Source organism: Sphaerodactylus townsendi, linkage group LG04, assembly GCF_021028975.2.
Source record: "Sphaerodactylus townsendi isolate TG3544 linkage group LG04, MPM_Stown_v2.3, whole genome shotgun sequence".
NCBI classification, from domain to species: Eukaryota; Metazoa; Chordata; class Lepidosauria; order Squamata; family Sphaerodactylidae; genus Sphaerodactylus; species Sphaerodactylus townsendi.
The window spans coordinates 22,054,709-22,080,425 of record NC_059428.1 but is presented as its reverse complement, the minus strand read 5'-3'; the positions used below and the strand labels follow the sequence as shown (position 1 = coordinate 22,080,425).

General features: G+C 43.1%; 1 protein-coding gene across 1 annotated transcript in view; it reads right to left on the bottom strand.

Moving 5' to 3' along the window:
- The window catches only part of CNTN5 (contactin 5), a 934,675-nt gene that overhangs the window by 192,453 nt on the left and 716,505 nt on the right, over positions 1-25,717 (bottom strand). Inside the window, exon 9 of the mRNA XM_048492765.1 lies at positions 9,026-9,128. Coding sequence (XP_048348722.1) covers positions 9,026-9,128 — 103 coding nt within the window. The remainder of the gene's footprint in view (positions 1-9,025; positions 9,129-25,717) is intronic.

The window sequence follows — 25,717 nt, the reverse complement described above, 5'->3', positions numbered from 1 at the left end:
TTCTTAGCTGCCTTGGTTCAGTTACACTGCCTTGTTCAGTGTTCCTGGGCTATGCTCTGGTCTAGCTGCCCTGTTCCCACCACTGCTTTCATCACATCTTTTGGGATTCAATGCGGGCTCTGTCTCTTGACGCCCTTCTTAGGGAAAATATCATTATTATTCTTCCCACAATTCCCACCTCTATTTCTAACCTATCCCCTCCACTCTATTGATATCCTAGGATTATCTGAATACTCCATGTGCTTGCACCCCACCATTTGTGTACTTGTAAAATTATTGTTTTTCTTCAATAAAATTGTTAAACTTTACTTTTCTGACTCATGCAGATTTCTTACAGAAACCCACTTGTGTAAATTCCAGTGGAAAAGATCTGTCATTAGCCCCTCTTGCAAAGCAAGGTCTATCTGCTAATTGCCCACTCTAAAAAGGACAGACCTACCATTTTGGGTAATAGCTTTGTATGTAGGATTGGGGAAACTAATGTGGTTCACCAGATAACAGACTGCTGCTCATGTGGAGGAGTGGGGAATTGAACCCAGCTCCCCAGATTAGAACACTCTAACCACTACACCATGCTGGCTCCAAATCAACTGAAGGAGCTGAGGGGCCAAGTGAACATCTACAGTCTCTTCAGTATTTTGAAATTACGAATAAATACTGAAGAAGTCCTAATGTATCAGTTCTGCTTTATAAACAAGACAGATAATTAGGAATTCCAACCTTGAAGAAGTTTATATGAGGAGAATTGTGGAAGCACCCCTATTCCCATAAACTCCCCTTGTTCCTCCAGTTCTGTGAGAGGAAATTCTACTCTGTGTCTTATCTTTTGTCCAGGAGAAACTGGCAAAGTCCAGGATAATCTGTGTGGCATCTACATTGTGGAGAGCCAGCGCAGTGCGGTGGTTAGAGTGCTAAACTTGGAAGACTGAAGTTCAAATCCCAGCCATTAAGCCCCCTTTCTCTGTTTCTCAATCTTACCTCACAGAGGTTGCTGCGAAGATGAAAGACAGGAAAACCATGTGTATGCCCCCTGCAAGATAACAAGGTACGAGACAGAATATACTTTCTAGGGAGAGGACAGCAACATCAGTGAGAAAGAGACAGAGAGAGAGAGAGAGAGAGAGAGAGAGATCTCACTTCCTAGGGAGTTTCACAGTAGCACTTTGTGAACAGGAGAAGATATTTTTACATGTGATTGGCAAATGTGTCCTGTTCTGAAGTGCTTATGAGCTCTTACACCAAGAACACTACTTTATTGTGCAGATTTATGCTACTTTATTGTGCAGATTTGAGATGCAGACTAGATCTTTTTGGGTTTTTTAAATAATTTTTTTAAATGTGTTATTTGCTTTTAGGTGCTTTTGGTGACAGAGAATGTCACCAATAGAAAGCAATAAAGAAAGAATCATGATAGTGAAAAAAGGAGACACACTTCCAAGTGGACAAGCCATCCTTCACTGGAAAATTCTTTTCTTCAGAATGTCTTCAGAATGTCAATCAAGTGGACAAACCACATGACCCAAGTTTGACAGGTACACAGGGTGCTTTCTTTCCCCCCATGTTTCCTTCCAGAAGCCTGTGGTGATTGGCAGCTCCAAATAAACAACATTAATAAATCATTAATCTGTAACTAAAAGCCCAGACTCTTTTTAGGGCATGCTTGCCAATTGCCTGCTGCTGAAAGTCTCTAAGGAATATTTGTCATTCTCACAATTACAATGCAACAGAAGCCATTCGAGAAGACTTGAGCCAAAAATCACAAGGAGAGCAGAGTGAGTGAGTGAGTGAGAGAGCCCTTCAGCAAATATCATTTGGAAATTTACTGATAGCTGGCATTTGTTTATTTTACCCCCCTCCCCCACACACACACACTAAAATGCAGAACAATAAAAAGATTGTTCCCAAATGATTACTCTGAAAAAATTACAATATAAACATTTGTAAAAGCTATAAAGAAAGAAAAGCAACGGAGTATGAGAGGAGAATCTAAGACAAGAAGAAATGTCACACCTGTTTACCTTCCCACACAGCCTCCAGGTGTTAGATAAAGCCTGAAATGTCATTTATCTAATTTTTACAGAATCGAGTCCAAAATTCAGATTGGGCAAAGCTGGCCTGAATGTCTACCGATGGCTGGAAAAGAGAGATAAAGACTGCACACATAAAATATCTGCTTCTTCCACTATTGGTAAATAGGTCTGATGCATTAGATATCTTTCTATTGCTTGCTAATGTGGGCGGGGGAAAGCTGTGTGTGGGAGGGTTCGTGCAAGCTGAGAAGTCGGACACAATCTAATTAAGATATTAGCTATACTCTGTCTCAGCAAAAGATCTCAGGAGATTTTTTAATTCATCTGCCATCACTTCCTGGACCTTCCTTGCAGAGTGCTCCCATTGGGTCCTAGTGCCTAGTGTCCCCCTGACCAAACACTAAGTCAGACCAGCAGGACAGTGGCAGCTGGTGCACTCTTGCCTGGTCTGGCAACAGCCCCCCCCCATTCTCCCCTACCCTCCCCCCTGGCCCAAACACCAAGCTGGGCCCCACGGGACAGCAGTGGCAAGCACAGGCGTATATATAAAGGGATGGGGGTACACTGTGCACCAGGCATGTGCCTGGGTGGAAAATCATTCCCAACCCCTCCACCTTCCCCCTCGCTCTGACCCAGCCAGGATGCTTCTTCAGCCGGCAAAGCAGCCGGCTGAAAAAGCTTTTTTAAAGCTGGCTTCTTTGCCAGCAGAAAAAGGAGAGGGGGTGAGGGGCCATGGGGGGGGGGGTGAGGGGCGAGGGGCACTCTTGCCCCACCCCAGCTAGGCTGCTTTTTCAGATGGCAAAACAGTGGGATGAAAAGGCTTTTTTTTTCAGCCCACTGCTTTGCTGTCAGAAAAAGGTAAGGAGGCGGGGCAGTGTAGGTAACCCTGTTAAGCGCTGTTAAACCCTACTGATTGTCATGGGAAGAACTAAAGAACTAAACCTGGGAGTAAGCTCGGTTGCTGGCAATGGGGCTTGCTTCTGAGTGAACCCTCCTAGGGTTGTGAGTCACCCGTTTGAAGCGCTGCTCAGTTGCTTCAAAGCAAAGCCACTGACTACCACCAAGGTTACTCCTGAGTAACGCACGCCTTGGAGCCAACCGTTTTTTCTATACTAAAACCTCAGTATTTGGGTTAAATTTGCCAAGTTGGCACTTTGCGATAAATAAGTGGGTTTTGGGTTGCAGTTTGGGCACTCGGTCTCGAAAAGGTTCACCATCACTGGCTTAGAAGAAGAAAAGTTTGGACTTATAGGTAAGGAGACTCCTGTAAAGAGTCTTAAAGTGGCTTACAAACTCCTTCCCTCCCTCTCCTCACAAAAGGCACCTTTTGGGGTAGGCAGGGCTGAGAGAGTTTGAATAGAACTGTGAGTAGCCCAAGGTCACCCAGCAGACTTCATGTGAAGGAGTGGGGAAACAAAACTGGTTCACGAGATAAAAGTCTGCCAGTCATGTGAAGGTGTGAGTAATCAAACCCAGTTTTCAAGATAAAAGTCCACTTGCCCTTAACCATTATACCATGCTGGCTCTTACAGATGGGTTTGCAAGCATTCCTTGCCAAGAAGGGAGGAGTATGCTGTGTACCCAATGCACACGCAAAGCTCTTGCACATTCCAACATAACCTTGGCTTGTTGGAATGTCTAAATACACACACCAAGCTTCCATTGTTTAAGAAGGTCTATATTGTCTACTCCATTTAGCAATGGCTCTTCACATCACCTCTAAACTGATTGTTTTTAATAGAAATGCCACAGATTGGAACTGGGACTTCCTGGATACAAAACAAATGTTCTGCCATTGAGCCACAGCCTCTTCCATTGCCCTGCATCTATTCATAAATCAAATCAGGTTTGCACTTTGCAGCTAAACCAAAACTAAACAAAAAGTCCCTAATCAACATAGCCATGGTAGATGATAATAATTATGGTGGTGCCTTGAAAAACTACCAGCAAATCTCTTCAGACTAAGGTGCACACAAGGGCACGCTTTTATGGCCTTAATTGACGGCAGGTTTAAATTGGAAACAAACATGGCAGGCCAAGTTCCCCCAAAGCAACCTATTTCTCTAATTTCTGTTCTTCGGTCTCACTTGGGGCACAGATTGGCACCTTGTTGGCTAGTGTAGTTTAGTAGCTAAGAGGCTAAGAGACAGTGGGTTGTAACTATGATTTTTTTTGTGTTGGCACTAATAAGTATTTAGTACCCACATCTTTGTGAAGGGGGGTGTCTCCAAGTCCTGAGGGGAAATTGGTGCAGCCTTTATATATGAGAACCAGTATTTTTAACAAATAAATTAAAGTCTATTAGGAACTGGTTTTGACCTTTATAGCCCAGGGTAGTCTGATCACAGCCAATCTCAGAAGCTGAGACGTCGGATAAAGATATTAAATGGCTTTCTCATTATTAATATATTAGTTAATATCTCAACGCTCATCCTTTTTTACTTCTTATTTTAAATATTTGATAACACTCTACAATATAGGTTGGTCGAAAGGTAATTACATCGCTTACAGAGCAGCCCCTAAGCAGAGTTGAATCTACTAAGTACACTGACTTGAATGGATTTAGAAGAGTGATGCTCTGCTTAGGATGACACTGTTACAGCCCAATCCAAGGGGGTGGCAGTAGAATGGTGGCCAGGGTCAGCATCTCTGCATTGCCTCCAAAGAGGCAACTGGCAGTGTGGGTACCCGGGGAGAACTGGAAAACCTTTACTCCCTGAGGAAAGCCTGTAGCACAGTGATGGCAAACCTTTTCGAGACCAAGTGCCCAAACTGCAACCCAAAGCCCACTTATTTATCGCAAAGTGCCAACATGGCAATTTAACCTGAATACTGAGGTTTTAGTATAGAAAAAACAGTTGGCTCCAAGGCACGCATTACTCGGGAGTAAGCTTGGTGGTAGTCGGTGGCTTTGCTTTGAAGCAACTGTGCAACGCTTCGAATGGGTGAATCACAACCCTAGGAGTGTTTACTCAGAAGCAAGCCCCATTGTCAGCAACCGAGCTTACATCATACTTTAGTTCTTCCCATGAATATCAGTAGGGTTTCACAGCGCTTAACAGAGTTACCTACACTGCTTCCCCAAAACTAGTTCTTAGGTTTAGTGCTAATAATCTCCCTGAAATAATTGCACTATTATCACATGACAAACTCTTTGCCCTCGTGCCCACAGAGAGGGCTCTGAGTGCTACCTCTGGCACCCGTGCCATAGGTTCGCTACCACTGCTGTAGCATAAAGGGACTTATGGCACACATTTTGGTGGCATAAATCTACACCAATGAGAGGGAATGTTCTCAGCCTGAAAGTGCACTAGAAGCTAACTAACATCAACTCAGCCTCCAGAAACACCCCCAGAGTGCCCCCCTCCATGATGGCGTGGGCATTTGAGATGAAGGCCAGCCACTATAGGGGTCAGCTTCCAGGTTTGGTTGCTGTAGCAGTGAGGCAAGTCCCTCGGTGCCGGCATCTATGCTGGTTTGGATGGTGTGGCAAGGATGCTGGCACAACCTTTTCACGGCTTCAAATGCAGCTTCAGCTCCCCCCCCCCCACCCCCCCGGATTCCACTGTTAGTCACAATACAGAATGTTATAGCATACAATGAGATTCTGCATTTCAACAGGTCAGTTAAATGTAGCAAAAATTAGCTTTAAGCAGTGATACATCGTTTGAAGTCCATTGAAATCACTGGACATAGAAAGATGTTCTTTGAAGTCCTTTGAAATCACTGGACATAGAAAGATGTTCAATGTATTGTCGAAGGCTTTCACGGCCGGAATCACTTGGGTGCTGTGTGGTTTCCGGGCTGTATGGAGAGAATGCTGCTAGAACACGGCCATACAGCCCGGAAACCACACAGCACCCATAGAAAGATGTTCTTTGAAGTCCTTTGAAATCACTGGACATAGAAAGATGTTCTTTGAAGTCCATTGAAATCACTGGACATAGGAAGATGTTCTTTGAAGTCCAATGAAATCACTGGACATGGAAAGATGTTTGATATTGCAGATGATACCAAATTAGGAAGGGTAACTAATACCCCAGAGGACAGGGTCAGAATTCAAAATGGCCTGAACTGATTAGAGCGCTGTGACAAAATTAACAAAATTAATTTCAACAAGGAGAAATATGAGATACCTCTAGGCAGAAAAAATGAAATACACAAATATAGGATGGGTGACACCTGGCTTGACAACAGTACATGTGAAAGGGATCTGGGAGTGTTCGCAGACCACACACTGAACATGAGTCAGCAGTGTGATGTGGCAGCCAAGAAAGCCAATGCAATTCAATGCATCAACACAAGTATAGTGTCTACACTAACGGATGTAATAGCACCACTCTATTTTGCATTGATAAGGCATCACCTAGAACACTGTGTCCAGTTCTGGGCACCACAATTCAAAAATGATATTGACAAGCTAGAATAGGTCCAGAGGAAGGGGACCAAAATGGTATAAGATCTGGATTCCATGCCCTATAAGGAGCAGCTTAGGGAGCTAGAAATGTTTAGTCTGGAGAAGAGAAAGTTCAGGGGTGATAGCCATGTTTAAATATTTGAAGATAGAGAAAGCTTATTTTTTGCTGCTCCAGAGACTAGGACAAGGGGTAATGGATTCAAAGTATAGTAAAAGAGATTTTACTTAAACTTTAGGAAGAACTTCCTGATGGTTAGGGCTGTTGGACAGTGGAATACACTGTCTTGGAATCTGGTGGAGTCTCCTTTTTCGGAAGTTTTTAAGTAGCGGCTGGATGGCCATCTGTCAAGGGTGCTTTGATTGTGTCTTCCTGTGTGGCAGAGGGTTGAACTTGATGGCTCTTGGGGCCTCCTCCAACTCTATGATTCTATGTAACCCTGTCTATGTATATTCTGAAAAAGACCACTTAATATGGCCCTGATTCTTAAGGCTGGATAGAATACTTTTTCATTGAGCATACCTTGCACTAATGAAACACCCCTTTCCTGCAAATTTATGTTTCTGCCCTTCCTATTTCAGTGAGGAGTTAGGTAATATGGGAAAGGCAGATAAAGGGTTGTTTGGAATTAATATGTTTCATATTTCTATATTTTATATTTTAATGTGTTGCTAGCAATCCCATGCCTTTGGAATACGATGGAATATAAATCCAGATAATGTTGCACAATTTCATAACCACTGCCAGGCATTTCATCTCTTTCACCTTACTGTTTTATCAATTTCCACATTCAGGAGCAATGAAATATTTATTGATTTAGTGATATTATGTTGCTAACTCACCATCACCATTCTGGAATTACTGTGAAGGAGGCAACTCATAGCTATGGATTTTCTATATTTGCAAACTGGATAGACTGCTTTCATTAAAAGTTTTGCAAGTGATTGATGGACATACTCTGTGTTTGTTATCTTCTTTTCAGAAGGCGTATGATTTTCTTCATGTATCCAACAACTAGCACACCAGTCTGGGGATGTGGTAAATCCAATGGCATAGTCTATTTATCATTTACAAATTCAAATTAATTTGAATTAATTTGAACAAGGAAAAAGCTAGAAAAATATGTCCATGTTGGCTGAAGATCTGAGAACTGTATAATTAAGTTTGTAAAGGCACAGTACACCACTACACATGTTTACTCAAAAATGTCCTTATTTATGTAATCTACTATGCCTACTACTAGGATTTCTAACTTGGGAAATTTCTGGACCAATGGGGCGGAGCCTGAGGAGGATGGAATTTGGGGAGGGGAAGAAGTTCAGTGGAGATGTGATTCCCTCTGAAGCAGCCATTTGCTCCAGAAAAACTCTGAAGTCTGGGGATCAGTTGTCATTCCAGAGCTCCAGGTCTCACTTGAAAGACCTGTATGCTTTGGGACCAGTGAACCTTTGGGACTATCTTTCCTGGTACGTCCCCCAAAGGGTGCTGCAATCAGCAGATTCAAATCTTCTGGTGATCTTCTGCCCCAAGGAAGTCCAGCTTGCCTCAACCAGGAGTAGGGCCCTTTCAGTCCTTGTCTCATAGGGGGATCCTCTGTCTAAGGAGACCAGGGCCCTGCAAGACCTAATGTAATTCTGCAGAGCTTGTAAGATAGAGCTGATCTGCCAGGCTTATGGTTGAGGCAGCTACAGTTAACATTCTAGGCCTCCTGCAATCAATCATTCATTCATACATTCATCTATTCATCCCCCATTAATGTTTATTAATGTTAAAATCCCCTCAGTGTGGTAGGTTGTAAAATACAAATGCATCTTGGTAATTGGTATGTTTTTATTAGACGTTTTATTTTTTTTTAATATGGATGTTGCGCACTGCCCCAAGCCCAGGGAGGGGGGAGCATAGTAAATCTAAATATACACAAAATAATAAAAACTAATAAAGATAACAACCCTACCTACTTAATTTAATCAATAAACCTAAGAATAAAATCAGTCATTAGTACAATACATTAGCTGATTGTTAATGGAACAGAAGGACTACAGAATATTTCACAACTACATACTTATCTTACCAGGTCTTGTCTTAACATAATTTGTAAACTTTATTTGACTAACAGTTCAGCCTTGAGCAGGGATATTCTAACCTAAGTACATTGAAATCAGTGGGCTGAGTCTACAGTAACTCTGCATAGCATTGCATTGTTGGTATAGAATGACTGTCTAGTTAAACAATTTCCATAATATTGTCGAAGGCTTTCACGGCCAGAATCACTGGGATACTGTGTGGTTTCTGGGCTGTATGGCCATGTTCTAGCAGCATTCTCTCCTGAAGATCCTCTGAAGATGCCAGTCGCAGATGCAGGCGAAACGTCAGGAGAGAATGCTGCTAGAACACGGCCATACAGCCCGGAAACCACACAGTACCCCAATTCCCATAATGACAGCTTTATCAGAACTTAGCATAAGGATCAAGGATGGGGACTTTGTTGGTGTTGTAAAACTGCTATGACCCCCCGCTCCCATGAAATACATCATATTATAATAACCAATGGTGCCTAATTATTTAAGGATATGTACTTACTTGCCAAGTGCAAAGCACTCCATTCTAATGGTAGATCCCTTTGCGGCTGTAACTGTGTATGGAAAATGGACTTCGATTTTCGGCTCATATTCCCCCATCACACCTGGGAAATTAAAAAAAATGTTCTTTAAAAATAAAATGCATGTCATTGTTGGTTTCCAGTTGTTTAAAACTGTTTCCAGTTGTATAAAGTTGTCAAAACTGCAGTGGCAGAGTTGTTAAGCAGCTAAATAGCAATGAAGCGGATTATGGAAGGAAGTCACTATCATTAGGAAAGCTCTTGGAAGTCAGCACAGGATGAATGAAAACATCATAGATGCTCATAGCTTGATATGGGTGTATGTTTTAAACATTCTGCACGTATTTAATGCTTCTGTCATGTCTGAACCACTGAATGGGTGAAATCGATTTATACTACACAGCCACCACAAATAACTATTAATGGAGACTTAACCATGTGAGGTACAGAAAGGAAAATGAAAAGGTTGCCCACTATCTCCTCCCTTGTTTGTTTCAGTTTTTGAAGCACTGAACAGAGATACAAGACATGATGAGAGAACTGGACAAACGAAAGTTAAGAAAGAGATTTATAAATTAAGAGCTTTTGTAGATGACCCGGTGTTGGTTTTGGAAAACCCCTTAAAGGGAGCTGAATTTTTAATCTTGAAACTGAAAGAATTTGGCGTATTGTGGGTTTTAAAATTAATAAACAGAAGCAAAGGTTTTAACAAAAATATGAAATTACAAGGTCAAATAGAAATGATGAGTAAAATGGACTTTAAGACTTTAAAAAGGTGAAATATTTGGGTATTACATTTACAAATATAAATTGTATTTTATTTCCAAGTAAGTATGTTAAAACATGAAATGAAATAATAATAATAATAATAATAATATTAATAATAATAATAATAATAATAATAATAATCCCCCCAAAGGGCACTACCTTGTTGTGGTGGTGGGGCTTGTGTGCTCCAATGAGTCAGAGGGCTGTGCTGGAGGGCCACCCAAACCAGAGAGGCCTCTGATGAGGAGCCAGACTAAATGTGCCCAAAACCCAAAACCATGGTGAAGACAAGAAAAGAAACTTTATAATCGCCTGTCGCCGCCTGGGTCAACAAGGACCGCGTCTAGTGCTGGAGTACCTGGGCACTTGGCGGAAAATGGGCTACAGGACTCAGGATCTTCAGCTGAGCAACCAGGGCTGAAGACTGCAGGACTACTGGAAGTAATCAACAAACGCCGAAAAATATTCGTGGTGCAGAGAATAGAGAAATTATGGCTTGCTACTACAAATCAACCCTCAGCCAAAAGAGAGGATACCTCAAACGAACGTACCAAGTCTGGAAAGAACTTCACCCAGACACAGAAATTACTGAGCAAAGACTTGCTGATCAAAGAAGACATATTGAAAGGAACAAGGTTTTTAGTGCACTAGAGCTAGCAGAAATCCAGCAGAAAGCACAAGACAATGGTATTGAAAATATGCCAAGAAACACTCAAAGAAATTCAACAAAATTGGCAACAATTCAAGGACTGCAAGAGACAGAATATGAAGAGGAGGAAGAAACAACAATAATCACACCTCCAAAGGAGCCAACCCAAACAACCCAAAGTTCCCAATTGACAAAAGCAGGAGGCGCTGATGCAGCAGATCATAGAACAGGTGAACAACGCAAATCAACGCACAAGATTGCCACCATTGAAGATTGTTCCAAGGAAGGATCTGCTCAATTCACTGAAGGATGCAAACAAGGTCATTGCTGGAATCCAAACAATGTCACTGCATGAAACAAACCAGCTTATGTACAGCACTGCAGTAGTGATTACTAAAGAGCTAGGGTAAAGATCCATCACCCAGAAAGAAGACCGAAAATAGGTACTCCAAAGTGGAAAATCAGACTGGGAAGAAAAATCAGCAAACTACGATCGGATGCCAGCAAACCGGAAAAGCATGAAGGAGAAGAAGCTGAAAATGAGAAAATCAAGGCAGACCTAGTTAAGAGATACCACCTGGACAAGAGGAAACTCAATGAGGCAATAGAGGTGGTCAAACAACAGCTGGTGGCAGTTTCAAAGAAGATTGCAAGATTCGCTGGGTTGCTCAATTCAAGCAGAATCAACTTTTCTACTCCAACCAGAAACGATTCTACCAGAATGTAAGTGGAGATGTGAAACGAAACACAGGAGAGCCAGACCGAGAAAAAACAAGTGAGCTCTGAAGAAACATTTGGGACAGCCCAAAGAACTACAACCAAAATGCAAATTGGGCCAAAGATGTGGAGGCTGAACTTAGCAGCAACAACATGGACAACCTTGTAATAACAACTAAAATGGTTTGAAAACGAGCAAAAGGTGAAGAACTGGACTGCCCCAGGCAATGATGAACTACATGGATTCTGGCTGAAGAAACTGACCAACTTTGCATGAAAGAATTGCCCAACAGTTGAATCAAGTGCTGCAAACAGGCCAAATTGAAGAATGGATGACAACAGGAAACGTTTCTGACAATGAAAAGACCAAGAAAAGCGGAGCAATCCCTAGCAATTACAGACCAATCACTTGCCTACCAACAACCTTTTAAGCTGCTTACTGGCATATTAGCTGATGCAATACAAGACCACCTGGAAGGAAAAGAACTTTGCTGCCCCCCAGAACAAAAAAGGAAACAAACGAAACAGTAGGGGAACAAAAGATCAACTGCTCATAGATAAAATGATCCTTGAGAATTGCAAAGAAGGAAAACCAACTTGCATGTAGCTTGGATTGATTACAGGAAAGCATTCGACTCACTGCCACACAGTTGGATACTTTCCATTGCCTGGAGATAATTGGAGTCAGTGAAAACATCAAGAAATTGGTCAAGAATGCAATGCACACTTGGAAAACAGAATTAATAATCAATGGAGCAGGAATAGGGAAAGTCAACATCCGAAGGAATATTCCAAGGAGACTCTCTGTCCCCTTTACTACTCTTCATTATTGCTATGATTCCGCTTTCTATAATTCTGAAGAAAACAGGTCAAGGATATCAGACAGCAAGAAAATCACCAAAAAAATTTCACACCTTCTATACATGGATGACCTAAAGCTCTATGGAAAATCAAAAGCAGAGATTGAGTCACTACTGAACACGTGAGAGTCTTTAGCACTGACATTGCAATGGATTTTGGACTTGACAAGTGTGCAACTTTGGAACTCAGTAAAGGTAAACTTGCAACATGCGAGGGTGTGAATATGCCAAATGCCATAGAAATAAAGAGCCACCACCAGTAGAAATGAAAAGCTACAAATACTTGGGGAAACTGCAAGCAGAGAACACCATCAAGCATGCAGGAAGTCAAAGGCGCAATTAAGGGAAGGAATATCTTAGAAGGGTAAGAAAAATTTTGAAATCAAAAGTTTCAAATGGAGGAAATACAATAAAGGCAATTAATACTCTATGCGGTGCCCTGTAGTATGCATGCTACACTGCTGGCATAATTAACTGGACACAAGCCGAATTGGACATCCTGGACAGCAGAGAAAAACAAGGAAAATTATGACCATCAATCGAAAGCACTGCATCCAAGAAGTGATGTAGACAGACTCTACCTAGCAAGGTCAGAAGGAGGAAGAGGGGCTGTCTCCACATCAAGCAATCAGTAAGAGGAAGAGAAAAGAGGCCCTGATGCAGAATACATCCAAGAAAGTCAAGAGCCAGCATTGAAAGAAGTCCACAAGGGCTGGAGATGCTGGAAAGCCAAAGAATCAAAAGAGTATAGAGTCCAACAGTTTAAAAAAACATCGAAAGCGAGCAGTGGCTAAACAGAAGCCACTCCCATGGGCAGTACTCCTTTTAAGAACATTGAAGGGAAGGTTGACAGCAAGAAAACATGGGAGTGGCTCAGAAGGGGAACTCTAAAGAAGGAAACTGTGAAGGCCTGGATTTTTGCTGCCCAGGAGCAAGCATTAAGGACAAAATGCAATAAAGACACACGAATTGAAAAGTCCTACAATGACCCAAAGTGCCGTCTCTGCAAAGAGGGTGATGAAAACCGTGGAGCACATCATCTGCTGTTGTAAGAAAAATAGCCCAAACTGAGCTATCTCGGAGGAACGCCACAATAGGCTAGCAGCTTAATGGTGCACTGGAACCTTTTACCACCAAAAGTGCACACAGCCATGTCCTGTAGCAAGACCTGGTACGAAAGCACTTTAAGCTTCAGAGAAGATCACACAGAAAATGAAGAAGCAAAAAATACTCTGGGGACTTTAGGAATACCAGACAGACAGACCACACTCCGGCACACAACACCCCAAGTACACATGCAACAGTGGTGAGAGAAAAAACATGTTTGGATCATAGATGTTGCTGTGCTTGAGTTGACAGCTTTAAGGAGTAAGAAGGACAAAGAGCTGGAAAAAGATCACACAAAAATACCAAGGACCTAACAAATTGAGAGTCGAACGACTGTAGGCAAAAAAAAGAACAACAAGTAATCCCACTAGTAGTCGGTGCTCTAGGAGGAATCCCAAGAAATCTTGAAAAACATCTGGAAAGCCTAAACTTAGACAGAACATCAGTCCACATGCTGCAGAAAGCAGCACTTCTAGGAACTGCACATATTCTACGCAAATACCTCTAATATCCTAGGTCCTTGGGAAGGACTCGATATTCAGAGATGAATTCCAGACACTTGTGCTGTGCTGTAATGTGTATAATAATAATAATAATAATAAAAGATTTGTCAAGGTGTTACAAACTTCAGTTTTCATTGCTGAGGAGAATTTCTGTGATTAAAATTACCATAATGTCTTACCTAGAATTTATTTTTTGTTTCAAGCATTACCTGTGTTAGCAACTGATATTCCATTTAAACAGTGGCAGAAGGATATATCATATTATGTTTGATAAGAGATGAGACCTTTGAATAAGTATAAAATCAAGTCAATCTTTATTATGGTCCCAGACCAGCATAAGGTAAATGAAGTAAAGGATTAGTAAAATCATAAATTCTCAAGGAGAATAAAACTTAAAAAAACTATAAAAGTTAGATTAAATATAAAATCTTACAAGATGCAAAGGAAAGAGGAGGGCTAAGTTTAATCGACTTGAAATTATATTTTACTGCATGTTGTTTGATTTGATTGAAAGAATGAGCTTTGTTGAGAAATAGAAGACTACTAGATTTAGTTAGAAGCAGAGATGGTTTGCCATTTCCTTCTCTTGCAGACTCTTCCTTGACTGTCGCCCTTCCAAGTACCAACCTTGCTTAGCTTCTGAGATCTGACGAAATCATCTGTACCATGCTGCCTTCCCTCCCCCACAAATTTGTACTCATGTCATAATCCTCCTTATCTTTTTGCAAGGGGTAGTTTTCTCTGAAAGAAAGGGTGGCCTGCATTAATTCACTCTTGGAAGCCACTGCAGAATGAGTTAAAACATCATAGCTATTCAAAGCCCGATTTGGGTGCATGTCTTAAAACATTCTGCACGTATTTAATGCTTCTGTCATGTCTGAGCCACTGAGCTACAATGTCCTCATAAAACTGCGACACAGACTATTAAAATCTGTCTGAAAAGAAGAGATGTGAACTTGTGATCCTTCATCTTTTGAGCTCAGCTTTCATTTGGCTCAACACTCTTAAACAGCCAACTTCTTTTATCTTCCTGAACTGATGGTATGTTAGGAGCGAATGAATAATCTCTGGCTTGAATCAGAGAACACTTGCCCCAGTCTTGTTCTTCCGCATATTCAGGGACACAGACTGAGCCTTCCCAACCTTCTATTACAGTGCTTCAATGCTACCACCCCTGGGTATCCACACGTGCACGTAACATATGGACTGGATGGACATAAGTAACATTCAGAACATCTAGGTTCAAAGTGCATGATCAGTTCTTGGGGCTGTAAGTGAGGGATCAACAGTGCTTTCAAGCCAGGAAATGTCTGTCCATCTGCTCATTCATTTATCCATCCCCTACCTTTCTCAATATTTATTTATTTATTTTTATTTATTTATTTATACTTTCAACTTTTATACCGCCCTCTCCTCGAGGGCTCCTGGGCGGTGATTACAATAAAACATTAGCCAATAAGTACAATCATAAAATCATCATAAAACAGATAAAACCTATAAAAGAAGCGAGGACTAACTTAGGCTCGTTTCCGCCAACAGACAAAGGAGCGATCGCCGATGATAGCGTTGCTTTTGGGAATAGCAACGCATCACGCTGAAAAAAACGCTCAAGCGACAGACAGGCGGAGCTGCGTGCGTCAGGAGCCCTGCAGAAATGTGATGGTTCGCATGGAAGCGCTGCGGAAGCGGCGTCTCGCCACGCTCCGTTGCGGCTGCGCACTCGCGAAGCAGCACGATTGGCTGATGTGACTGCCCTGATGTCCTGCCCGTCCCCCCATCTGTCATTGCCTCCCTTCCCAGCTACTGTCAGTCCCAGTTCATGTTACCTGTGAGACCAGAGTGTGTATAGGCAGCCACCATCTGCACAGGCGACATGGATCTGCGGAAAAGGTGCTTGACCTCATGCAGGGGAAATCACCAGGGTTTCAAACGATGTGGAGGACGGTGACCAAAGCTCGGGCCTTTTGGCAGTTGCCATTGTTGAGAACGCTCCGTGGCGGGCGGTTCGCATCGACTTCGCATCATGCATCGATAAGCGCCACATGTGGAAAAAGAGCGCTTCAAAGCGTTTTTTGAATACGGCGTCTTCGCGCCAATTAAGCGTTTTCGCGACGGCACAACTGCGCACCTCCGCCGCTATGCATGCGAACGCTCTCGCTCTGACGTTTCTTTTCCCGTTTCCACGACGTCATATTTCGCCCGTGCGGAAACGGCCTAAGTGTAAACTCTTCATTCCAGAACTCCAGGTCTCACTTGAAAGAGTATTAACCTAAAACAGTTCTCCTTACATCTGTTTTCTCCTCAAAATAACAGTCCTTTCTGCACAGCACAAATAAAACATCCGAAGGCCAGGTGAAAAAAAAACATTTTGGGGAGGAAGTCCACACAGCTTTTCGCCCAAGACATCTTCAGGATGTTTTATTTCTGCTCAACCTGAGTTTTTGTGAAAATGCTAAACTAGTGATTTTTTTTTGGCAAGTTGGCTTAAAGTCGTCTCCTGCTTGCTCTGAAAATCTCAGGAGATGACTTATTTATTTTGTCCAGTCAAAAAAACGTTCACTTCCAACTGGCCAGTTTCTCCCACTGGCCAGTTTCTGCTGCTTTAAACCTCCGCTGAACCTGGCATTTCCTGAACTTTCCTTGGGATGTTTGCATTGCATGCATCTTACCCATGCTTCTTTTTAGCTCAAAAAGTACATGGTTGAACTCCGTTCTTCCTGCCAATTCTGGCAATATATAGTTTCCCCATTTTTTAAATTTTCAACGAGCTGTCTTCGAAGAAGCTCCTGGTGCTTTAATGTTGAGGCTACCTTTTGCTGAAGTTGCCCAGGAGTTTCCTCTGCATGCAACATACCTGTGCTTCTTTTTAGCTCTTTTTAGCTCAAGTACAAAGTTCAGCTCAGCTCTTCCTGCTGATTCTGGCAATATATAGTTTTCCCTTTTTAAAATTTGTTTTGATGAGCTGTCTTCGAAGACACGAACACATGTATGAGACTCATGGCTGAATTTCTGGAGATTAGAGAATTCCTGGAGCTTGCAGGTGGACTCTGTGGAGTGCAAGGTTTAGGGAGACCAAAGTGGGGAAAATGCCCCAGCCCTGTCCCCAAAGGAAGGATGGAAAAGCTACATATCTGTCCCTCCACTAGCTTGCAAAAGAAGGGAGGGAGAGGTTACCTGCCTGCCCTGTGGGCCATGTGAAGCCCAGGAAGGCCACACGTGGCCTTCCCTCCTTGCCTATGGTTGTGAACCTCCAGGTCTGCCACTATCACAATTGATCTCCTTATGACAGAATCAGTTCCCCTGGAGAAAAGGGACAAGCACTTCTATTTGAGGTTTCTAAAACAAACAAGTAAAGAAGGAATTGCTGGAACAAATGATGGTAGCACACAGTCACAAAAGCAGAAGCTGTGTCATCATGGGTGATTTGTGGGGAGAAAGGGATGGCAAAGGCCATTGTTAGAAAGAAATGATGCATTCTTAGGGGAGAAAGGAAGACATTACTGGAAAAGTGAAGGCACAAACGGCATTGTTTATAGCATGAAGGTAAACATGTCATCAATAATGTATTTATCTTCTTAGTCCACCTGCGTACACCTTGTGTTCTAAAAATTGGTCCATCTGTCTACAACTTCTGACAATTTCTTTTCCAACAAACTCTGACAATTTCTTTTCCAGTTCCTTAACTGATAATTTGCAGGGCTTCAAGTAATCCTTTGCCCAGAGGCACGAGAAGGTTCTTCCATGTGACGCACCTGATGGAGGACAGTTAACACCGTCCCTCCATCTCTTTTTCATTATCTGATAATGTCTCTATTTCTGATGCCGGAAGCTTTGTCTGAAACTGCCTACAGTATCCTCTTTGTTATCTAAGGTAAAAACCAGTGTGGAGGTAGAGATGCTTCCTCAAAAAGCTCTTTAGAAGACCTAAGGTTGCCAAATTTGGGTTGGGAAATTCTTGGAGATTTGGCGGTGGTGCCTGGGAAGGAAGGAGTTTGGGGAAGGAGTTCAGTGGGCACAGGATACCCTATGTTCCACTCTCTGAATTGGCCATTTTCTCCAGTAGAATTAATCCTTGTCACCTTGAGATCAGTTCCAGGAGAACTTCAGAATTTCATCTGGAGGGTGGCAAATCTCAGATGACAATTCTGCTAATTTTTCTCCCCTAACCAGTGGTGGAATCCCAAAATTTTAGTAACAGGTTCCCTCGCCAACCCCCCCTCAGCAAAGGGGGCAGAGGCGTACCTAGGCAAACCTGAGCCCTGGGCAAAACCTGAGTTGGATGCCCCCTCCCATGGGCAGCCACCCCACCACGACCCCCCAATTTTTTTTTCACCAGGTCATTTCTAAATCATCATCACATTATAGAAAATGCCCCAACTCACAAATCTGAACACAGCAATGGTGAAACACCCAGGTTCTTTGATAGAGACGGGTGAGATAAAAGGTACGAAAGGCTGAGAATCCATGAATTGCAGTACCTGAAAGGGATTCACCCAGTTCAGGGAGTGACATTATTAGTCGCAATTGCTATATGGAACCGTCACGTTCAAAGGCAGGATGCCTCTCGGGGAGGCGAGGGCGGGGAGACGGAAAAGCTGACTCCGGTTAATTAAGTAACCCCTCTCGGCACACACAAATAATTAGTAACCCACTCTCGGGAACTGGTGAGAACCTGCTGGATCCCACCTCTGGACTACAATTCCCATCATCCCCTGCCAGCAGGGTTCCTTCTAGCTCATTATGAAGAGGCTAAAGTGTCCCAGAGCGAGGCCCTGGCTGGGAAATCTCAGAGCTTGGACCTGGCTGTGGATCCTTGTCAGCATGCTCTGCCTGAGCCTCTAGATCTCGTCCTGCAGGGAGTAATAACTGGTCAGGCCCTGTGTTGACAGGCAGTGCCTAAGGATCTGGCACCAAAACTGTCCCCTCCTCTCCCTCTGAGTCTTCCAGAGGTCCCCAACTGGACCAGCCTGAGCCAGAACACAATGGTGGTGGGATTCAAACTGTGGCATAGCGCCAATGGGGCTGGGCAGGGCACAACGGGGGCGTGGCTGGGCATTCTGGGGGCGGGGCATTCCTGGGTGGGGCTGTGGCAAGGACGTAGCCGCTGCGCCGGTCCCTGGGCGGGAAACGAATGCACGTGGGCGCAGGCTGCCACGCACGCCGGTGCACCTCCTGCTAGACTGCATCAAGTTCTGCGCGCTACTGCTGAGAGGAGGGGCGTCACTAAGGCAAAAATCACGTGGCAAAATCACCCATTAGCAACCCCCTCTCGGCACACACAAATAATTAGTAGCCTACTCTCGGGAACCTGTGAGAACCTGCTGGATCCCACCTCTGCCCCTAACTAAAAGCAGAAAGCAACTCTTGTTGAATTTGGGAACATTGCCTTTTCTTTGAGAAATTTTGTTCCCTGTACGGGCCTGAAATGGTCAGTGATTGTTTGCTTGGCATATATTTTAAACTTATTTGGAGAAATAGCATCAGGTTGTTCCTGTACACTATGGACAGCACTTAAATTAATCTTCCAGACTGGGCCTTCTTTTTTGTGATCGTGAAACAACTCAGAGCCAGCTCAAAACTGCAGGGAAGATCCTTTGAAAAAAGATATATTCTCCTCCATGCAGATGGATTCCCCATTCCTGCTCTTAGCTCTAGAAGCAGATTGAATATTGACCTAGGTGGTTTGGCTGGAGAACCACAGCGCTAGAGGTAAGGACAGCAGGTTGTTGCCTGCCATTAGTGAGAGCAAGATGAGGGGCTGAGATGACATCACACAACATATGACATAAGTACCATGGAGTTTTTGGGACTCCCAGAGAGTCACCCGATGCACTAATATCTCATTCAGGTTTTCACCTGGACGTGACAGCACACTGCACAATGTCATTTCTGCCCTGGATATTTCTCCTGCCACTTCAAAGAGCAAGTATAGGAGGGTGGGTGTGACGGATTAGGCTCTTATGGGGTTAATTTGCAACGGTGCAGTTACCCAGAGCAAAACACCACAGTAACAGCCAGAGCACAACCTGACTGACTGGGCTGTAAGGCTATAGCTGGTAGCCACAGATAGGGTGCACTGTCTGCTGTAAAAGCAGGAAGAAGCCTGTCAGTGTTTCTTGGTGGGAACTGAGTCTGAGTGGAGAGACATGCAGATTCAGGAATCAGACACAGATCGTGTCAGTTCACAGTTCCTTTAGTCTGGAGATTGTGTTTAGTGGCAGTGAGGCCAGGGAGAGACAGGAAGGCTAGGTGGCCAGATTCCTCTAATCTCAAAGGCTCATTCCATTCATGCAGAATAATGCACTTTCAAACTGCTTTCAGTGCTCTTTGAAGCTGTGCGGAATAGCAAAATCCACTTGTAAACAGTTGTGAAAGTGGTTTGAAAACGCATTATTTTGCGTGTGCGGAAGGGGCCAGACTGTCAGGGAGGAACAGTGTTTGTTATAGGCTAGATAGCCTGGATCTCGGGAATAGAGAAACTTCACGTGGGGGCCCTCCTAAAGTCAGTGATCATTCCCTTTTGGTGATAAAGGGCGGGTGAACTAGGAGTGTGCTTGACTGCGGGTGGAAAGTTTTCCCTCAAGAGGCACCAGTGCATGAATAAGTCTGTACTGAAAAACTGTGCTGTAACATCTGAGAAAGAAACCTCTACCTATGAAACCTAAAATGCTTTTGAAACCTCTCTGTTCCATCTGAGAAGCTAAACCAGTCTGTAAATAAAATTGAGTTCTGTTTTAAACTGTAACCAGCACCAGGGTGTGACTGATTGTCAGAAAGGGGTAGTGCCTGTATGATTTAAAATCCATCCCCCATAAACAGAGTTTCCCTCCGTTTTCCCCAAAGACTCTGTTTTCTCCTCAGAGTGAGGAGGGGGGTTTGGTGCAGTGGGCAAGGGTGGATAGGAGAGTGGGGCCCACCCCAAGTGAAAGCCCTGCTCACAGCAAGAGCCTTCCAAGGGCCAGTGAGTAAGTGGCTTGCCTAGTTGGAGTGAGCAGTGCATCTCTAATCTCCACTAGGTTTCTAAATTGGTCACTGGTATAGAATGTGGATATATGGACTGAAGGGCTGCCAACTCAGTTTTGGAAAATATCTGAAGGTTTTAGAGGTAAACCTGGGGAACCTGGGGTTTGGAGAGAGAAGGGACCTCTGGGTAAAATAATATAGAGTATGGTCAAATAATATAGAGACCAGCCTTCAAAGCAGCCATTTTCTCCAAGGTAACTGATCTTTGTCAACTGGGAATGAATTGTAATTCTGGGAGATCTCCTGACCTAGCCTGGAGACTTAACACTTTTGCAGGGCAAAGTGTTAATAAAAAATATTTTATTGTAGTGCCTGTTTAGGATCTTCCCTGTGCAAAATGCCAGAAAACTGATTCATAGTATCACCAATAATCTTTTTAGGAGCAACAAGTAGATTGAATCTAGCTTTTCTTCTCCTCCAAAAAACTAATTGTCCCTAAAATTAGTAAACTGACCACACAAATGCCCAGCTTCTGGACAACCATTTTCCACCAGAGGAAATATCCACCAAAACCTGCTGCTGCATGTGTGCTGTATTGCATATATTCCCCACTGCCCTGAGATACCGCTCTTGATGTATAAATCTCAGTTATACAAAGGAATATTTTTAAATACCTGACCTAAATACTGAACAGTATTTAGCTTGCATTGTGAAAAAGAATGGAAATGTACAAACACTTTCATGTTCATGTAAATCTAAGCTGTGTGACCATATCCCTGAATGCCCTCTGAAAAAATCACTGCCTGTTCTGTGATGTGATTTCTGTATTCTGTCAAAACACTGTTTCATTGCTGAAAGCTGCTAGTCTGCTTTTTAGGAACAAATATGTCCTCTGGCAATCCCTGAGAAGCATGCAACAACAATCCCTGTACTGCAGTAAGCTAAACTGCTAAAGCATCTACTGGATCTACTTGAGAGTCCTCAGAAAACACTTCAGCTCCTCTCTACCCTGACTCCACATCTGGTTTGAATATTGGTCCAAACCCAGAATCCCCAACATGGTACCTGTGGCCACCTTGGCACCCACTGACACTTTTTCTGGTCCACTAAAATATTTTTAGAAAGCATGAGGGGTCAAGTAGGGTTTTTGATCAGCAAGGTTCCTGATTGACTATTGGATATTTGATTGGTTGTGCACATTTTTTTAAAAATGTTGCTTTGGCAGCAGCTGCCACCACAGCACAAGAAGCTATACTGTGTTACTGAAATTAAGTGGTGGCAATAATTTTGTGACTGGCTCCACCTCCTATGGCAGCCATTTTGTGCAGCCATTTTGTTGCTGTGTCCATCATGCTGTGTCAGAAGTTAAAATGTGTCTGCAGGCTCAAAAAAGGTTGGGAACCCCTGATCCAAACTATGGACTATTTGGGGTGCCAATTCTGGCTTGGAACATTCCTGAAGATAAGATACCACCCTTCAGCTATAGTTTTGCTCCTTAGATGATCAGAATGGCTACTTTACATTATGTTTTTCTCCCCACTCAGATATAATAGTCCAATGTAGAAAGCAGGATTGCACTTACTTTCTCTGCTATCCAATGCAGTTACGAGTTCAATAAATAAGAGATGTTTGTCATCTGCAGTGACCCACGTGAACCACACAAAGACCTGCAGGCTCAGAGCATCTCCTTCCTCCTTCCGCAACCCAGTGTCCCATTATTTTACTGCCGACAGCCACAAAATGCCCTTGTTAAGAATTTGGAGCAGTTCTGTCCTGAAGCCAAATGACTGCTGTTCGTAATCAGATTGTTTCAGCGGGACTGACAATCTGACAGGAAATGACAACTTGCTCCTAGCTGGACACCGTGTCATATGGCAGGACTGCAGGGAAAGCTGTCAAGCAGGTAAAACGCAGGGAAAGTTTAGGGCTTGTAAACATAAACATGTAGGGTTGTAAGCACATTCCCGTTTGCTAAAGGAACTTGGGCTTGGAGATTTGTCTTTGATTAAGCTGGGACATAAGATTTCACCTTGCTTTTAATGGGTGTGCGTGATGGGGGGAAACACTGAAGGAGGGTCTGGAGACAGCCTTGTTCCAGAATCAGGAAATACGAGATGACCGGGGGTGGGCTTACAAAATCCGGTGTTATTCTCCATGAGCACTTGTGTTAATGAGCTGTCATACAGTGCTGTATGCCCAAGGTCTTTTGCAACCAGATAAATCTTTTGAGAGATAATTAGCAGGAGGAGTAACAAAACACCTGCACTTCCTGTTGATAGCAGTAGTCACTTTGCATCAAATCAATAGTCAAGTTAAACTCCAGTTTCACTAAATTATGTGCAGCCATTCCGAAGGCATTCCCCACACCTGGTCAGTTTCTCCTGGGAATGATAAACGCAGCACAACATTTTTCCATGCCCCAATCCCAAAGCACTTTAAAAAGTATCAACACTAATTTTTACCCATCTACCCATTTTCTGCCTATTGGGGATGCACAATTTGTGACCCACAGACATGAATACAGTCCTGCCGTATGCTGTAACTCATCAGAGACTCAGTCAACCTCCTGTTTTGTTGGAAGCCTGAGGTTACAGAAACAGATAAGTTGGCATGGGCCTGGTAGGTGTAGGGTTGCCAACTTCCAGATGGCACCTGGAGATCTCCCACTATTACAACTGATCTCCAAGTGATCAAGATCAGTTCTCCTGGAGAAAATGGCTGCTTTGGAGGATGGACTCTATGGCATTAGAAGAAGAAGCAGAATTGGTTTTTATACACTTCTTTTCTCTGCCTTTCAGGAGTCTCAAAGCAGCTTATAATCACCTTCTCTTCCCCTCCCCACAAAAGATACCTTATGAGGTAGGTGGGGCTGAGAGAATTCAAAGAGAACCATGACTAGCCAAAGGTCACTAAGCAGACTTCAAGTGAAGGAGCAGAGAAGCAAACCTGGTTCTCCAGATTAGGATCTGCTGCTCTTAATCACTACTCTGTGCTGGCTTCATTATGCCTGCTGTCCCTTCCCTCCTGAAACTCCAGGCTCCACCCCCAAAATCTTCAAGTATTTCCCAACCTGGAGAGGGTAACCCTTGGTGGATGCCAATTGCTCTTGAGCAACTGAAGGTAGGGTAAAACAGAAACAATGGGCAAATAAGGCAGAAATAGATTAGAAGTGAGAAAGTATTCCTTATTTAATTTGTTTTTTATATTTTGTTCTTGGGTGGTTTGCGGTCCCCATTTTGCAGTTCATTTGTTTTGTTTGTATGCATAGTTCATATTTTTAAATACAGTGGGTTTGATCCTGAAGATGTACTCCACTATCAACAGTGTTTCCTCCAACACAGGGAGCCTTGCCTAATGCAAGAGGTTCTCTACTGACATAACAGCCTCTGGGGAAACCTTCTTGCACCAAAGGAAACCACCACTGCTAGCAAAGCAGGACCACCAGATCCAACATAATGAATACTTTGTCAAAGGCTTTCACAGCTGGATTCAACTGGTTCTGATGGGACACAGTGTGTAACAGACTTCCCACTGTGATATACCTCTGAAGATGCCAGCCACAGATGCAGGCGAAATGTTAGGAACAAGATCCACCAGACCACGGCCACACAGCCCAGAAAACCCACCAGAACCATAATGAATGCTGTTTATACATATAATATACCGATAGTGTGTAATGCCAATGCACCACAGAATCATAGAGTTGGAAGAGACCAAATCCAGCCTTCTTTGCTAGTCTTCCATCCAAGTACTGACTGTGGCCAACCCTGCTTAGCTTTCGAACTCCAATGAATTTGTCATATTCTGGGCTATTGAGGCTATTGAGGGGAGGTGAGAAGGTATAGGAAAATGAAATTCTACAAATGGTTATGATTCATTGGAGAACATGACCAGAATTAGGTACAGGTGAGCGGTCATCTAATTATTGTTTAGGGAGTATAGTTGTTTAGTTGGAAGAGACCACAAGGGCCATCAAGTCCAATCCCCTGCCATGGAGGAACATACAATAACATACCAATAACACTGAAAATTCCCAGACAAATGATGGAAAAAAAATCATGGGTTTGTTTTGCACAAGGGAGAAGGAAATCAAAACAGGGATCTTCAGGTAGAAACAGGAGGGATGACAAGTTTAACATTACCCCTGTATGGGAGGATTCCTTTTTGCTTATAGAACAAATCTGAAACAAAAATCACCACGAAAGTCTCCATTGGCTAGTGTGGCCATTCTCATTGCACTTCTTGGCTTTGCTCAGAGCTGACACCCATAAGGTTTTATTCTAAGACCCCAAGAAGTCTCCAGATCTAATTTGCTTTTACAGAAGACAAAACTTCTGTGGATAGTTCAAACGAGTTCTGGGTTGTTGTTTTTAATCAACAATCTTGAAAAGCCAGCTGGATGCAGCATATGTTTCCTATACATGCGCCCAAACTAAATTTAAGCTTGAATTGCCATGGAGAAAATTGACCAAACATAATTGCAATATGCTTCCATCTGTCTTCAGGTTTTCCTCTTTTCATTTCACGAACGAAAACGGAAATGCATCCACCTTAAAAAATGAATGGGAGGTGGGCTGTCTCTTTCCAAATGAAATGCACCTGACTCCCTTCACTTTGTTGATGGATATGGATGAAGCCAAATTTAGCCTTCATGAAGAGTTGCAGATAGATGGAGATTTTAGGAAACAACGACACCCTTACATTTGTGGAGTGATAGGAGAGGAAGGACATTTAAAGGCAATGTAGGCTATAAAGTTGCAGCTCATGGTAACCCCATGAAGTTGCATCTCATGGGTTTTTCAAGGGAGGAGATGAGCAGAGGTGGTTTGCCATTGCTTCCCTCTGCGTAGCAAATCCAGACTTCTTTGGTAGACTGACTGCTTAGCATCCGAGCTCCAATGAGCTTGTCATATTCTGAGCTACCGGGGTTATAAAGAACATTTGAGGGAGGTGGGAAGGTATAGGAAAATGAAATTCTGTGAATGGTTATGATTCATTGGATAACATGACCAGAATTAGGTAGAGGTGAGCGGTCATCTGATTGTTGTTTAGGGAGTATAACAAATGGGAGGAGACAGGGCATGAAGTGGGGTTTGGTTCTGAAAA